At 37.1% G+C, this 15,633-nt stretch overlaps 2 protein-coding genes and 1 long non-coding RNA gene across 3 annotated transcripts in view; all 3 read right to left on the bottom strand.

The window, feature by feature from the left end:
• The window catches only part of LOC113042359 (acyl-CoA dehydrogenase family member 11), a 106,521-nt gene extending 105,140 nt beyond the window's left edge, over window positions 1-1,381 (bottom strand). Inside the window, 2 exon segments of the mRNA XM_074559797.1 lie at window positions 995-1,094; window positions 1,202-1,381. Coding sequence (XP_074415898.1) covers window positions 995-1,094; window positions 1,202-1,326 — 225 coding nt within the window. The 5' untranslated portion in view covers window positions 1,327-1,381.
• A 5,390-nt stretch (window positions 1,382-6,771) lies between these two features.
• On the bottom strand, window positions 6,772-8,495 carry LOC113042755 (uncharacterized). The gene is made up of 2 exons (XR_003275621.1): window positions 7,623-8,495; window positions 6,772-7,338 (listed from the first exon to the last, which is right to left on the bottom strand). It is a non-coding gene; the product is annotated as an uncharacterized LOC113042755 (long non-coding RNA).
• A 1,423-nt stretch (window positions 8,496-9,918) lies between these two features.
• Window positions 9,919-15,633, bottom strand: part of pxdc1b (PX domain containing 1b) — a 40,495-nt gene continuing 34,780 nt past the window's right edge. The window contains exon 5 of the mRNA XM_026201162.1: window positions 9,919-11,728. Coding sequence (XP_026056947.1) covers window positions 11,599-11,728 — 130 coding nt within the window. The 3' untranslated portion in view covers window positions 9,919-11,598. The remainder of the gene's footprint in view (window positions 11,729-15,633) is intronic.

Below are 15,633 nucleotides of genomic sequence, written 5' to 3'. Positions count from 1 at the left end.
CGTCCTACACCAACTACGCACACATTTCCTATGAAGTATGTCAATGAAAAACGATTGAACCAATCACAGTATGGTATGGGTCTGCAGGCTGCAGCCGGGTGCTTCTCTTGTTTTCCCCCACGCCGATTCCGCCCCCAACTATGACTAGATACCGACTGTATGTATATGAGCCTAAAATATAATTTATACCTATTTGTGTGTAAAAGCATTTTCTTTGCTAGACTTAGAAAGTTTGTGCTCTACACATGTAACTGTGTATAAACTGTATTTTATAAATAATAAAGAAATTATGACTGAATGTGATGTGATTAATACATTTACATATACAGGCTAATCTATTTAGTAGTAAGTATGGGATATTTTTAAAACAAGCAGAAAGTATTAAAAGTAAATTAGTTTTACCCCAATGAAATCAATGTTGTTTCAATGTAAGGTAAGCAAAAATATCGATTTTATGTGGAAAACGTATTGATTCTCTGACGTCGTTTCAATCAACTGAAAATCAACGTCGATTCGACGTTAGGTAGGTCAACCAATTGCGTCGATTTTCCGTTATATTTTAATGGCGTGCCTGACGTTCGATCAATATTAACCCGATGAGAAAAACAATGTTGGATCGACGCCACGAGAAACATCGATTCTACGTTGATTATATGTCAGTTTGCTATCTGGGAAGTTATCCCTTTATTCTGATTGAAGGATTAGATGTTGATCCAGGAACATTTTGTACTTTGTGAAATCACGTTCACCACTGGGGTCACTTAACTGTAACTTATATACTTGTGTTGTGTTGTCAAGTTGGGCAGTCGCTGGTGCCAAAGTCCTTTTTGCATGATCACAACAGCGTTGGATTGACCCAAATAAACTATATTACACTCAACATTCCAATTACATTAAACTCTACACTTCAAGTATTCTACAGATAATCAGGTATCCTTAAGTTTCACATTATTGTGACACAACGTGCGAGGCAGAACACATAACGTTAACTTACCTTATGAGCTCCGGGCAGCAACTCTCCTGGAGGCTTCTTTCTGAGCACATAACGTTTATCTGCAGTCTCAATGTAAAAAGTTGGGTTGGATTGCCCAGCTCTATTCAAAATAAATAAGTAAAATAGAACAACAAACATGAGTTTTGTTTGCATGAAGTGCACTTGAAAAACAATGTGTGTTGTGAAATGTCTTAACGTTAACGTTACCTGTACTGCTGCAGAGTTAAAGTGCTGTTGCCTGTAATGCTGTCAAGTTTCCCTGACAGATATCTTTTCAGGTTATTAGTGTCAAATCGATGTTCTGGACGGATAGCGGTGGTTTGGCGATCCATTGCGTTACAAAGTGAAATTGAGAAATAAAGTTCACGACTTTAGGATATTTCAAAATAAAAGTCATCAACTTCTGACGATGTGACGTATACTATTTTGAGGAGCAGCATGACCAAGCCCAATAATCGACCAAGCGCCGCAAACTTGATGTGATATTACCATGTACTTTTACAGGATTGAACGGATTCAGAAAGCATCCTTTATATGGGTGACGCCTCGTGTAAAGGCAGTTTTGATTAGTCTACTTAGATTGTTTTAAACGGTTCGCCTTCTTACAACTGTCATATTACATTATAACATTGGAATAAACATAAGATGATCAAGTGGACTAAATATACATATAACCCAATTTAGATAGCAAGCAATAGGGATAAGGTTTTTCAAAATGCTTTGATGAACGTTGAATAGAACAGTATATATATATATATATATATATATATATATATATATATATATATATATATATATATATATATATATATATATATATATATATATATATAATTACTTTGTAACATTTTAATTGACATCACTGTCACTTTTAATCAATTACATGGATCATTGTTGAATTAAATTATACATTTCTTTAAAATACACCACCTTACTGACCACAAACTCTACTGTTTTTGTGATATTTTACAACTTACAGTTTAAAAATACTATCAGTGAACGGCAGGTGTCAGCACACTCTAATGAATTAATAGTGGCCGCCGTAAAGCGCAGCTCATCAAGAAAGAATAAATTACAAATCAATCCAAGTCAATTTGAATATATATATATATATATATATATATATATATATATATATATATATATATATATATATATATATATATATATATATATTATACTTTTAAAGTATACAAATATAGGGAGGATAAAATTATAGTGGGAGACTGGGTCAAGTAATTGTATTAGAGAGTATATTTACGTATTTAAAAATGTTTAGCCTATACAAAAGCTTCAATGCCATGTTATTTAAAATTACTAACAAGCTATAATGTACAAATTACTATAATTAGCAATACATGATGTGGTGCCCAGCAGTCAAAAATGCTTTACGTAATGCTACATATAAAAGTATAAGCATCATAAAATAACAGGCAATGTGAATTAGTTATTTTCAAAGCTTATAAAAATCGTTTCCCTTTAAATTCCAGGGATCAAAAATAACTTTTCTCTGATATGTATATTTGATTTGCAGTGTGCTCTGCATTTGGTCATGTGCATGTACTTTAAGAACTTTATTCTTCTTATTTGTATGCTTTAAAAGCGGGAGCAGATAATTAAAGCTACAAAATTTGTTAACAAAAAAAAAAAAAAAGAGCAGAACTTTCTCAAGGGAAGAAGGGAAACATGACTTTATTACATAGTTGGGTTATTTGTTTGTCTAATTATATACAGGTGCATCTCAATAAATTAGAAAGTCATGGAAATGTTCATTTATTTCAGTAATTCACCTCAAATTGTGAAACTTGTGTATTTAATAAATTCAATGCCCTCCAGTCAATATTCCGCTTCAGATGAAAATACGTCACTACACTGTAATAAAGCCGGCAGCAACTTCCGGTTCACGCTGACTTTAAAATAAAAATAAATTGGCAATTTTACATATGCCTTGATAATCTTCTCCAGGAACATCTGCAGGTCATCCACTAATGCCAAAGGATTGTTTCTAGAGTAAACTCTTTCTGAAGAAGTCATTTTTCAGGCTGGTTTTCTGGGCATTGGGCCTTGAGAAAAAATGAATCACAACCTCAAAAACAGTACAACCTGGATTTTACAAACAAAAGAAAATTAAACAAATCTTTCAGGCCACCATCAATCGGCACACCAATGACAGCTTATTTCTTCCTTGCAGTAGTACATCTACAGCATGATTCTACATTGATTAATGAAGTTTGTGGGTGAATATGGTGTTATTTTGGGTTCAGGCCAACAAATCCGATGTACAGTCAAAGGGGGGAGGCTAGCAGTGATCTCTGCATTCAAACTCTTCCTGCTGTCATTAACCAATCAGAAAATATAAGCGCTGGCACATTCATCACTTGGCAGAAATTACATGCTGGATCTGAAATGTTTAGGTGGTATTCAGTTACTTCAAGAATTCAGTTTCAAAGGGAACCAGATGGTAGTAGGACAGGTTAGTGACATAAGCTTCAGGATCACCGTCAATCAGGTCTTGATCTACAGGATCCAAAAAATTTCTCCCATCCTCATCATACCTGCATATTTAGAGATAATACATAATTGTAATGTTTTTTTTTTTTTTAAAGAAACAATATAACTCCAAAACAAGCTGACTGTTGGAACATTATTTTGAAGGCCCCAATATACTTCAAACAAAGTTTGTTTTCATTCTTTGTTTGGGGGCAAAAAGAAGTTTGAAAAGGCTGGGCGACGGTATACTATTTCCGAACATTTCGACACCCAATGTGCCGCTCTACTCGCGTGTATCCCTAAAATAAAGCAATGATGAAATGAAGAACTGTAAGGAATCTAGGTGTGAGATGGGCCCCAATGGTCATAATATTATAGACAAAAGAAGAATGATTAGGAGAAGTTCAGAGTCAAGTATCATGGTTGCAATACAACATAACCATTCTATTTCCATAATCAGTCTTTTATGGGAAGTGTGAATGGCTCATAGTCTGAAAACTTTAGCATGATGTGTACAAAAATATTGGAGTCAGTTTGTTAGTTTATTTTATTAGTGTTAATTTATTTTATTAAACTGGATAAATTGTTACACCTTTTTATATTTAATGTGGTGTCATGATTTACTTTTGATAAAAGCGAACGTTTATTATTGTACATTCGTTTGGCATTTCATTTATTGTACCCTTTAAATTTGCTTATTGAAAACAGCAGCAGCAGCAGCACCATGGTGTAACATTTAGTTGAAACACATGTATTTGGTATTTGGTACTTTATAGCTTTACTCTTTTTCTTTCATTCTTTTCATGGCTTTGGAAACTTGCCTTGGATATTCCTCTATGTCGCCTTTTGCATAACTCTGGGTCATCGACAACAAGTTTCGATGCAATTTCTTTCTAGGAATTAAATGCTTTCTCTGGATCTCCGGCAGCGAGTAGCTTTAGTAAAAAGGTGAACGGTAAGAAATATGCATTTAAACTCATAAATATAAGTGGAATATATCAAAGTTTATTCCATATATGTGCCAATCTTCCTGTTGCCAGCAGGTGGCGCTATCATTATAATGGAATATTGGCCTTCAGATGTGTTCAGGCCAGGACTCTTATCAAACATGTGGAGTTTGGGGAAGATCGAACATTTTATGCCTGAGTTACAACAACTTCTCTTGCTGTGGCGAGACATCAAATTTTGTCATGGCGCCATGGACACGCCCTTTAACAAAAACTCAAGATCTCCACAATTTAACTTTGCACAGACCTTTAGATTAGACTGACCACAAAAAGAGTAGTTTGTTGCAGCTTAAAATATGTCACATCCTGTTGTCAGCAGGTGGCGCTATGACTGTAACTGAATATGGGCATGTAGATCTGTTAAGGGCAGTAAAATAAATAAATTAACATGCCCATATTTGTTTATAGTCATAGCGCCACCTGCTGGCAACAGGAAGTGTCGTTTTTAACACTTTTATGCGCTATTTGCAACACAGTAAAATATGCCATTGTGTGCTAATCATGCTAGAAATATTTTCAAACATTCTAGCAACACTTAATATGTGCAAAATGATGCTATTAATACTATAAAACAGGAAGTTATTGTAACTCATGCATACAATTCCCCTGACCCAAACATCACATGTTTTATAAGAGTACCTGGCCTGAACACAACTAAATGCCAATATTCAATTATAAGTATAGCGCCGCCTGCTGGCAACAGGAAATGACTTATTTTATACTAACTTAAACATGACTAGTCTGATCTGCCCGAAACTTTGCATGTTTGGTAAGAGTCCTGGCCTGAAGACATTTACATGTAGATATTCAGTTATAATCATAGCACAACCTGTTGGCAGCAGGAAATGTGGGACAAATATTTACTATTTTATAAGCATATGGCCCAACGTTCACTGTTCCTCCTATGGGCACCGGGTGGTGGTGAGCCCGAGTGTGAGGGCCCTTTATCGCTGCTTGCAGCTTTAATAATCTTTGGTTCTGTCTCCCTCTACTGGGGGGTATTCCAGAAAGCATTTTATGTGACTTACCCGGGTAAGTTTAGGAGTAAGTAAGCGGATAACCTCTGCTTTAGGTGACTTTCGGGTTATGTAAGTTACCATAGCAACTGATTCTCTGAGGATAACCTGCTCCGGAGGTAGAGGCACAGATTATACAGGGTTTTTTTCGCCGTGAGAGGGTGATAAAACCACGTATAGATGTTTTTTCATATTCTAACGAATATTTGCAGGAGTGCTATCATTTTTCTAGGGAGTCGTTAATTTAACAAACCTACTAAAACCACAAATCTCAAACGTGACAAACTGCTGGTCAACGCTTAGCACCTAACAAATTCTTTGTATTGCTCTGCACTTTTTTGCTACGGGGAGTTTTCTCTACATTGTGGGCGATGCAGAGCATGTGGGGAAGGCAACAGTGTGTAGAGCCATTCGTACAGTATGTATGGCACTGAAACGGTTTCTACACACTTTTGTGTGCTTTATTAAAGAAGAATTCCACAGGGTGGCAGGTTTGCTCTCAGAAATTCTACTTCAATTAAATTACATTTCTTAACACGTTTATTTTGACTGCACACACATAAAGGCTAAACAGACTTTTTAAACTTGTAATTAATCTTAATTTCAGGGTTCCCAAACGTGATTGGGTGTATTGATGGCACCCACATTCCTATTAAAGCTCCATCTATCAATTAATAGGAAGTCTGTGCATAGCATTAATGTGCAGGTAATAGGTATATTTTGGCTCCTTAATATTGGTGTTACAAATAAACTTCTTGCTCTCCACAGGTAATATGTGATACAACCCACCTCATCACTAATGAGGAGGCAAAATGGCCTGGGTCTGTAGATGATGCCAGAATATTTAGGGAGTCATCTCTGTGCAACAAATTTCAACAGGGTTGAAATGTTTTGTTAGACAAACCCTTGTAGTCTTTATTACATTAACAAAACACCTCAAACATTACAGGACACTTCTATAGTTACTTGCTGGGGGACAGAGGATACCCTTGCCTCCCCTATATGATGACACCCTACCCTACCCAGACCACAGGCATGCTTCAGAACACGGGCCAAGGTGGAGATGACGATAGGCATTCTGAAGGCGAGGTTTCAGTGTCTGCGTGGGCTCAGGGTCACTCCAAATAGGGCATGTGACATCAGTTGCTTGTGTGGTACTTCACAACATTGCCACAATAAGAGGAGAGAGGCACCCCCCCTGTCCTGATGAAGAGGACCTAGAACAACACCCATTGGATCTAGCAGACCATAGAGATGGCAGAATGCTTAGAGACATAATTTGTCAAAATCACTTTATTGAATGTGCTATTTCTTAATATCCTGAAATAAAAGAGACATGACAGATTTGTATTTATTGCTTTACATTTTACATTATGTTCACATATGATTTTCACCTTAAGGTGATGCTCCAGTAGTTCGATTTCAAGTTTTGTCTTTTAAAATGGCCAGCCTTTTCTCCTCTAGCTGAAGCTGTATAAGGTCCATATCAGTTTTTTTTTATTATTTGCCTTAATAGATTGACATTATACAGCTCCTTTGCAGACAACTAAGAAGGCAAAGTAAATAAGACGGTTAAAGAAAACCTGCTACATTGTAACATTATGTAAATAAGGACAACCAGGGACAAGTTCTTACAATGCTAAGACTACATGTCGAGGTAGATGGACCCTCATCTGCATGTACATCCCCAGCTAGATTCTGTGACAAGACAAATGACATTTTTCACTCCATCTAAAAAGCTATGCATTGTCCAGTATATGCATCATACCTCTGTGGGTCTCCCAGCACTTTTTAAGTCAGTCACAGCAGATATGGTCTATTCATCATCATCCTAGAGGGGAAATATGCAAGGTTACTTTGTTACTAAGATACTAAATGTGTAAATTATTAAAGTATGACAGACACTGAATAAAGGCATTAGGAACATGCAATAAAAAAAGAAAAAAGATTACTGTATAAAGAATATGCTGTAAAATAGATTATGTATGCATAATGCACAAGTGAAACAATGACTGCATTTGGGAAGCATTTAGCCTTCTTCCTAATGAAGAGTTAATGATCGTTTTGTCCGAACGCATGACTAAATAATCATAAGTACTAATATGGTATACCTACATTGTACCAAGTCACTTGAGTTGTCATGGGAGGAAGCAAAGTCTGACGAAGTGCCCTCTGGAATACCATCAACCACAGGGCGACCTTTATTAAGTGACAGAGCCAACTCCTCAGATGGGGTGAGAGGAGGTGGAGGTGGACCCCCGCCAGTTAGACAGGCCCCAGCCTTCTTTCTATTAGCTATATAGGAAGAATACTGTAAAAGTTATTCAAGACATTGATCTTAAAACAGTTAAAATAAAATATTAACTTTTTGAAGAATGTTTTGTGTTTCATTTTGAATTTATTTTGGCTCCAAAAGGAATACACCTTATAAAACAAGAGGCTTAAATATTTCTTGTCAATATACATTGCACTGTATTCTTAAGCAACTGATGTAGAGAAAAGTAAATGCCTGTCAAGTCATGCCACATGCTCAAAAAGACAATTGTTCAACTTTGCAAATTAACAAAAGAAAGGCAAGCATATTTATAAAAAAAAAAACACGCATTTACTCGGTTAGTTATTTTTTGCAAAGCCAATTGTCTTTCCCTCGCATATGCAGCTGTATTGCTTTTTTTCATTATAATTGGCTTGAACTCCTCATAAGCCAACATTAAAACTTCGAACTATGCTTCGGAGAAGTACGCGGCATGTGACTTTTCCATGGTGACTCTTGAATTCGGCATTCCATTAAAAATGGCTTAATATGGTCGCCGTGCGCGCGCATTAACTCGAGGTTATTAGCAGTAGCTTGGTTAAACTAACTCGACATACATGTTTTGGAACCGACATACCCTGAGTAACCAGGTTTTGGGTTAATCAACCCAGAGTTCAGGGTTAGTCAGATGGTAAGTTAACCCAGCTTTCTGGAATACACCCCTGGTTAACGGGCGCCGTGATTTTGCCAAGTAAGACATGTTTATCAACATCAGCATTACTTTAAAAATAAATAGACTTAGCCCAAGCCCAATCCCTACCCCTAAACCTAACCCTGGCCATAATTTATTCTTAAAATCAGAGGGAAATGATAGCTAATTATCAAGGGTGCAGAAGCAAGCCTGAACGTAAGCCTAAAATTGACATATTTTCTGAAAAGTTATCCCTTTATTCTGATCAGTAGATTAGATTTTGATCCAGGAACATTTTGTACTTTGTGAAATCACGTTCACCACTGGGGTCACTTAACTTTATCTACAGTTGTGTTTTGTTGTCAAGGACAGTCGCTGCCAAAGTACTTTTTTGCATTGGTCACACAAGCGTTGGATTGACCCAAATAAACTATATTAAACTCAACATTCCAAATACATTAAATTCTGCACTTCAAGTATTTTACAGATAATCAGTTATTGTGACACAACGAGTGACGTACAGAACACATAACGTTACCTTATGAGCTCCGGTCAGCAGCACTCATGGAGGCTTCTTTCTGAGCACATAACGTTTATCTGCAGTCTCAATGTAAAAAGTTAAGTTGGATTGCCCAGCTCTATTAAAAACAAATAAGTAAAATAGAACAACAAACAAACAAAACATGCGTTCCTTTTGCATGAGGTGCACTTTGCATAAGCTGTAAAGTTTCCCTGACAGACAGATCAATTTTCAGGATATTAGTGTCAAATCGATGTTCTGGATGGATAGCATTTAGCGAATCCATTGTGTTACAAAGTGAAACTGAGAAATAAAGTTCACGACTTTGGATATTTCAAAATAAAAATCATCAACTTCTGATGATGTGAAATAGACTATTGTGAGCAGCACACCAAGCCCAATAATCGACCAAGCGCCAAAGAAAATGACTTGATGTGATATTACCATGTACTTTTACATGCTTGAACGGATTCAGCAAGCATCTTTTATATGGTTGACTCGTGTACAGGCAGTTTTTATTAGCACTACTTGAACTGTTAGCCTTACAACTGTCATATTACATTATCACATAGTGGAATAAAGATTCGAAGATGGACATGATCACCTGATCAAGTGGATTAAATATATATATAAATAACCCAAGTTATATAGCAGTCCATAGTCCATAGTCATAAAGTGCAGCTTATCAGAAAGAAGAAATTACAAATCAATCCAAGTCAATTTTAACACGCACACACACACACACACACACACACACACACATATATATAAACAAACAGGTAGATGCTATTTGGAATCATTTTGAGGGCTGCATGCACATCAGCTACGCTATTTTGAATATCTTTCTGTGAATAAAGTTGTTTTAAAGGATCAGGTTTGTTATTATAACCTAGTCTGATAATTCTGAAGAAAAAAAAAACAAAATCATAACACAAATTAAACATTGTTTAGCCAGTGCAAAAGCTTTAATGACATGTTATTTATAAATTATTTACAAGCTGTACAAATTACTATAATTAGCAATACATGATGTGGTGCCCAGCAGTCAAAAATGCTTAACATAATGCTGCATATATATATATATATATATAAAAAAAAAGAACATCATAACAGAAACAGGAAATGTGGAGTAATTATTTTCAATGCTTATTAAAATCATTATTACCTCAAAATTCCAGTGATCAAAAATAACTTCTTTAGTATCTTTTCTCTGATATGTATCATACTTTTTTTGCAGTGTGCTCTGCATTTGGTCATGTCTATGTACTTAAGTTACTTTGAGCACAGTCTATCTTTCTTGCACTTTGTTTGTGTCCAACAATATATTAATATCTTTGCTCACATGCATCCGGGTTTAGATGTGAGACAGGGAGTATTTCATGGTGAGGCATGATGGATATGACATGTCAGAGAATATGTTCAAATATATTATGTGCATCTTGAAGAATAAAACAAATTTAACTAAGCATCAGATCACTTTCAAATTGCAAAAATATGTAAATATTCTCTGTAATAAAATTACTTGACCCAGTCTCCCACAGTTCAGATCATTTTATTCTTCCTATTTGCATGCTTTAAAAGTGGGAGCGGATTATTAAAGCTACAAAATTTGTTAACAAAAAAAAAAAAAAAAAGAGCAGAACTTTCTCACGGGTAGAAGGGAAACATGACTATATTACAAAGTAGGGGGTGTGTGTGGGTGTATTTGTATATGTGTGGACTAGGAGCCATGTGCCAAGTGAGTGTGCAAGACCTTTGTATTCAAGAGAAAAGAACAAAGTGCAGCTACTGTCTACAGTCATTTAGTAGAAAAGAGGTCATAAACTAATAAAATTATCTTTTGATAATTTAATAATAAATAATCTTTTAAATTCTCTGACAAGAAAGACACATATACACATCTGCAAGCTTAATTTTGCTAACCCCTTAACACTAAGCTTAATAAAGCAGTGATTTCATAACAAAATCAAAGGTTTGAGTTAATAAAATGAATTAGCATTTTTACATATGCCCTTTTTTCAGTTTTTGTCTATTTGAATCAGCATTTTAATTTACAGTAGCATATACATCAAGATAATATTCCTGATATTGATAAATCCTTATGTGGATCTTCTTCTCCAGGAACATCTGCATATCATCATCTATTGCCAAAGGATTGTTTCTAGAGTAACCTCTTTCTGAAGAATAATCTTTTCAGGCAGGTTTTCTAGGCCTTGGGCCTTGAAAAAAAAAAAAAAAAAAAGAATCACAACCTCAAAAACAGTACAGCCTGAGCTTTACAGACAAAAGAAAATTAAATCTTTCAGGCCACATCATTCTGTACACGAGAAATAGCAGCCTAATTCTTTTTTACAGTAGTACAGCTACAACGTGATTCTACGTTGAACAATGAGGCACGTGGGTGAATAAGGTGTAATTTTGGGCTGATGCCAACAAATCTGATGAACAAAGTCAAAGCAGGGAGCTTGCAGTAATCTCTGCATTCAAACTCATCATAAACACTACCAATCAGAAAATATAAGCGCTGGCACATCCATCACTTGGCAGATATTACATGCTGGATCTGAACTGTTTAGGTGGGATTCAGTGCTCCCCTTAAATGTCCACCCATGCAGAATTGTTTGTGTTACTCCAAGATGTCAGTTTCAAAGGGAACCAGGTGGTAGTAGGACAGGTTAGTGACGTAAGCTTCAGGATCATCGTCACTCAGGTCTTGATCTACAGGATCCAAAGATTCTCTCCCATCGTCATCATACCTGCATATTTAGAGATAATACAACCATTTTAATACATTATATATAATTTTTTTTAAGAAACAATAGAACTCCAAAACAAGCTGCCTACTGGGACAGTATATTGAAGGCCCCGATATACTTCAAACAAAGTTATTTTTTGTTCTTCGTTTGGGTGAAAAAAGAAGTGTGAAAAGGGGACGGTATACTGTTTTTGAACATTTCGACACCCTTGTGCTGGAGGCGGTGTGTAGATTAATGTAAATGTGTCACGCTACTTTGGTAGAAACAAAGGTTTATTATTGTATTTTTTTTTTTTTTTTGGCATTTCATTTATTGTACCCTTTAAATTCACTTACTGAAAACAGCAGCAGCACCATGGTGTAACATTTATTTGAAACATGTATTTGGTACTTGCTACATTATATTTTTACTATCTTCCTTTCATTCTTTCCATGGCTTTGGAAAACGTGTCTTGGATGTTCCTCTGTCGCTTTTTGCCTAACTCCGGGTCATCCACACCAAGCGTTGTTGCAGTTTCTTTCTAGGTACTAAATGCTGTCACTGGAACTTTAAAGTCTCTCTGCTAGCGATCATATGGGTACGGATATATTTTTGCCAGCTCAGCAATTCGACACAGTGTATTCAGATGTTGTTGTTCTATGCTTGGATATCCGTAGAATGAGAAACGGACCTGGGAAAAAAAATGCACGTCAAAGAAGGTGGAGTTTCAAAACACACACCGATTGTGTAACCGCCCTGGACCAATGGATGCTCAAATGTGTTTAGGAACCAAAACGAAGACCCCCGGAAAGTTTGGTTTTGGTGAGCTGCTTTGAACTACTGAAACAAACTCAGAACAAACTTCATTTTGACCTGACTTTGTTGGAAATTACATCATATTAGTTCTTTCTAAGATTTTGTTTGAAGTATATATTTCTCCTTAAGGCATCATTAGTATACTTCTATGATAGGAAGGAATTAAGGAAAAGTTTGCTTTTTCAGCTGTAACAGGACTTCACAGTACCATACATTCATTCATCATATAAGGAAACACACAATATCAACAAAAAATAAAATTTATATGCCAAGTAAGAATATTTATTTATTTTTTGTTAAAACTACAGATTGTACACATTTTTGTAACCACGCTCATGGACTGGCTAAAAGCCGAGTGTTTTATGGTTGTTGAAGTTTTCGTACACTACACAATTTTTCTTCTATATTAATTAAATTAACTGGATTTAGTTGGTTTTTAACTGTTCTTTGCTAAATCAGCAGGTCTAACTGCAGCCGGACCACCCTGCAATCAACCTCTCTTAAGCCTCCTATCACCCCATTCAACTTGAACTGGGTGCAGAGGGAAATGTATTGGTTGCGAACTCTGGCCCCTTCAGGCAACAAACCGCTGTTATAGTGGGAAAAATAAAACACATACACTTTCAAAAAGAGAGCAAATTTCCTTTTCCATTTGCCATGAGTATGCTGCCTTCAGGCAGCTTGTCACTCGAGCTAATCTAACCCCTAGCAACGTGGGCTGTGGCCTGGCAGGCCATTCCTGGAGTGTCATAGAGGGTTATGGGGATAATAAATCAAGGATATTCACTCCAATTCGTTTGAAGACCCCCGCTCTACAGCAGCATGGTCTCCACCTCAGTAGAAAGCAAGGATGCTCACGTCCTGCAAAAAGATAGTGGGCTTTGGCTCATCCTTTATTTCAGACACCTGAATCGTGCCCTCATGAAAAGGTCGTTCTGGATGACTACCCTGAAACATATCCTCTCGCAAATCTGCTCAGGGTACTGGATATTTTCTCTGGACCTGAAAGATGCATAATTTTACATCCAAATAGCCCCCCGTCATAGACTATACTTTAGATTCGCCTTCGAGGAAGTGGCTTATTGGTACATGGTCCTCCCCTCCAGGCTGTCCCTGGCTCCCCGCACTTTTATGAAGTCCATGGACGCAGCTCTTTCCCCTCTGAGGCAGATGGGAATCTGCGTTGTCAATTACCTCACTGACTGGCTCATGCTCAGGGTCAGGGACAACTTCGCCAAGAGCATGCTGCTCCCCAGTCAACAGATACCATTCCTGGGGGCAGTTTTCGACTCAACTCAAATGAGAACTGTAGTCGTGCTAGAAGTCATCCTGAAACCAAGGCACAGTTATACACCCAAGGTGCTCTCCTCTCCATTCAGAGAATGGGTCATTACACTCTCTGCGCTTCCTTCCTCTTAAAAGGATCACAAGTTATCATTACTCTGCCCTTTGTCTGAGAGCATGGCAGTTTGCAAATGTAACTGGATCAGAAGTTGATATTCAAACTAGTAAAGATTGTTAGAACACTTATATGTTGCATAGGTATCAACATATAATATACACACTCCTTTAGACCATTAGAAGGCTATTTGATAGACCAAATATGCTATAAGGGAGGTTATATTAACTAGTGATCTATTATAAGCATGCATAAAACAGTCAAATATACAAGAAAAGCACTAATATACACAATGATCTGAAGGATATTGATATATGTGTATTCATTCAAAGAGAGGTTTTCTTATGAACTTATCAGAGAAGAGTCCATTTTGTGGACATTATGTGTCTCTTCTAAGGGGACATGACGTGAGTGTTGCCCTGCCCGCATTCTTTTCGGCAATAAAACTAGTGTTATCTGAAGCCCCTTTCACACTGCACGTTGGACCCGAAAAATTGCCGGTACATTGCCGGGTCGCCTTCTGTGTTAAAGCAAACACGTTTCGGGATTGATTCTGGGATTGATCCCGGGTCGGGGACCTACTAACATTGCCAGGTTCAGTCCTGGAATGAGCGCTGTGTAAACAAAAGCAAGAACTAATGCCATAAAGCGTGCAAATATGTGCAAACTGTAACGAAGCAGAGTTCCTTACTTTCCGCGCTGAAGCTGAGATCATTTGCCAGCTTCAGTGAAAGTTAAAGTGCATAGCGTTTTCGACACATACATTACAAGTCACACCCTGATGTCAGGTGTCTTTATGGGACCATTACGGGTTGTGTGTGAATGCACACACATATTCTGGGTAATCACTGGCAGTGTGAAAGTGCAAAATCTAGTGACCCAGGAACAAGTGCCGGGACACATTACCCTTGTATTGTCTGGAATCGCAGTGTGAAAAGGGCTAGATAGTGTATCATTAGGCGTGTTTCAACTATCGAGCTTAAAGGGGGGGTGAAATGCTCGTTTTCACTCAATATCCTGTTAATCTTGAGTACCTATAGAGTAGTACTGCATCCTTCATAACTCCAAAAAGTCTTTAGTTTTATTATATTTATAAGAGAAAGATAGTCTGTACCGTTTTTTCCCGGAAAAACACGAGCGCCTGGAGGCATGACGTGTGGGAGGAGCTAAAGAATCACAGGCGCAAGTAGGCTTTTGCGTTGAGAGCGTTTGGAAGCTGTGACATTACCGTGAGGAAAAAAACATCATCCAAAACAAACCATGGCTAACAGTCAGATTCAGCCATATATTTATGATCCAGAATCAGATCCAGAGGCTGAAATTTAACAAGAGCAGCAGCAGCAACGACGTCTCTATGTGTTATGTATTGAAACTGTATATATTTGCTTAGCGGTTTTGGAAAATGACTAAGTTCCACTTTATGTCGTCTTTTTTTTTTTTTTTTTTTTAAGGTGTACATGTGGAAAGTGCAGTTTGATGACAACATCGCATGTTGTTTACTTGATGTGTTTACGCGCCGATAGCTAAGTTAACAACACAGAGATATTTGAAGCAGTTTTACTTGTGCAGTTTGATGACAACATCGCATGTTGTTTACTTGATGTGCTTACGCGCCGATAGCTAAGTTAACAACACAGGGATATTTGAAGCAGTTTTACTCACTGCCTGCGGTTCCAACACACGATCGTGACCCTTTTTCGTTGGGACTGCA

Source organism: Carassius auratus, chromosome 24 (assembly GCF_003368295.1).
Source record: "Carassius auratus strain Wakin chromosome 24, ASM336829v1, whole genome shotgun sequence".
NCBI lineage: Eukaryota > Metazoa > Chordata > Actinopteri > Cypriniformes > Cyprinidae > Carassius > Carassius auratus.
Note: the sequence above shows the minus strand (reverse complement) of the source record. Positions and strands in the feature narration are given on the sequence as shown.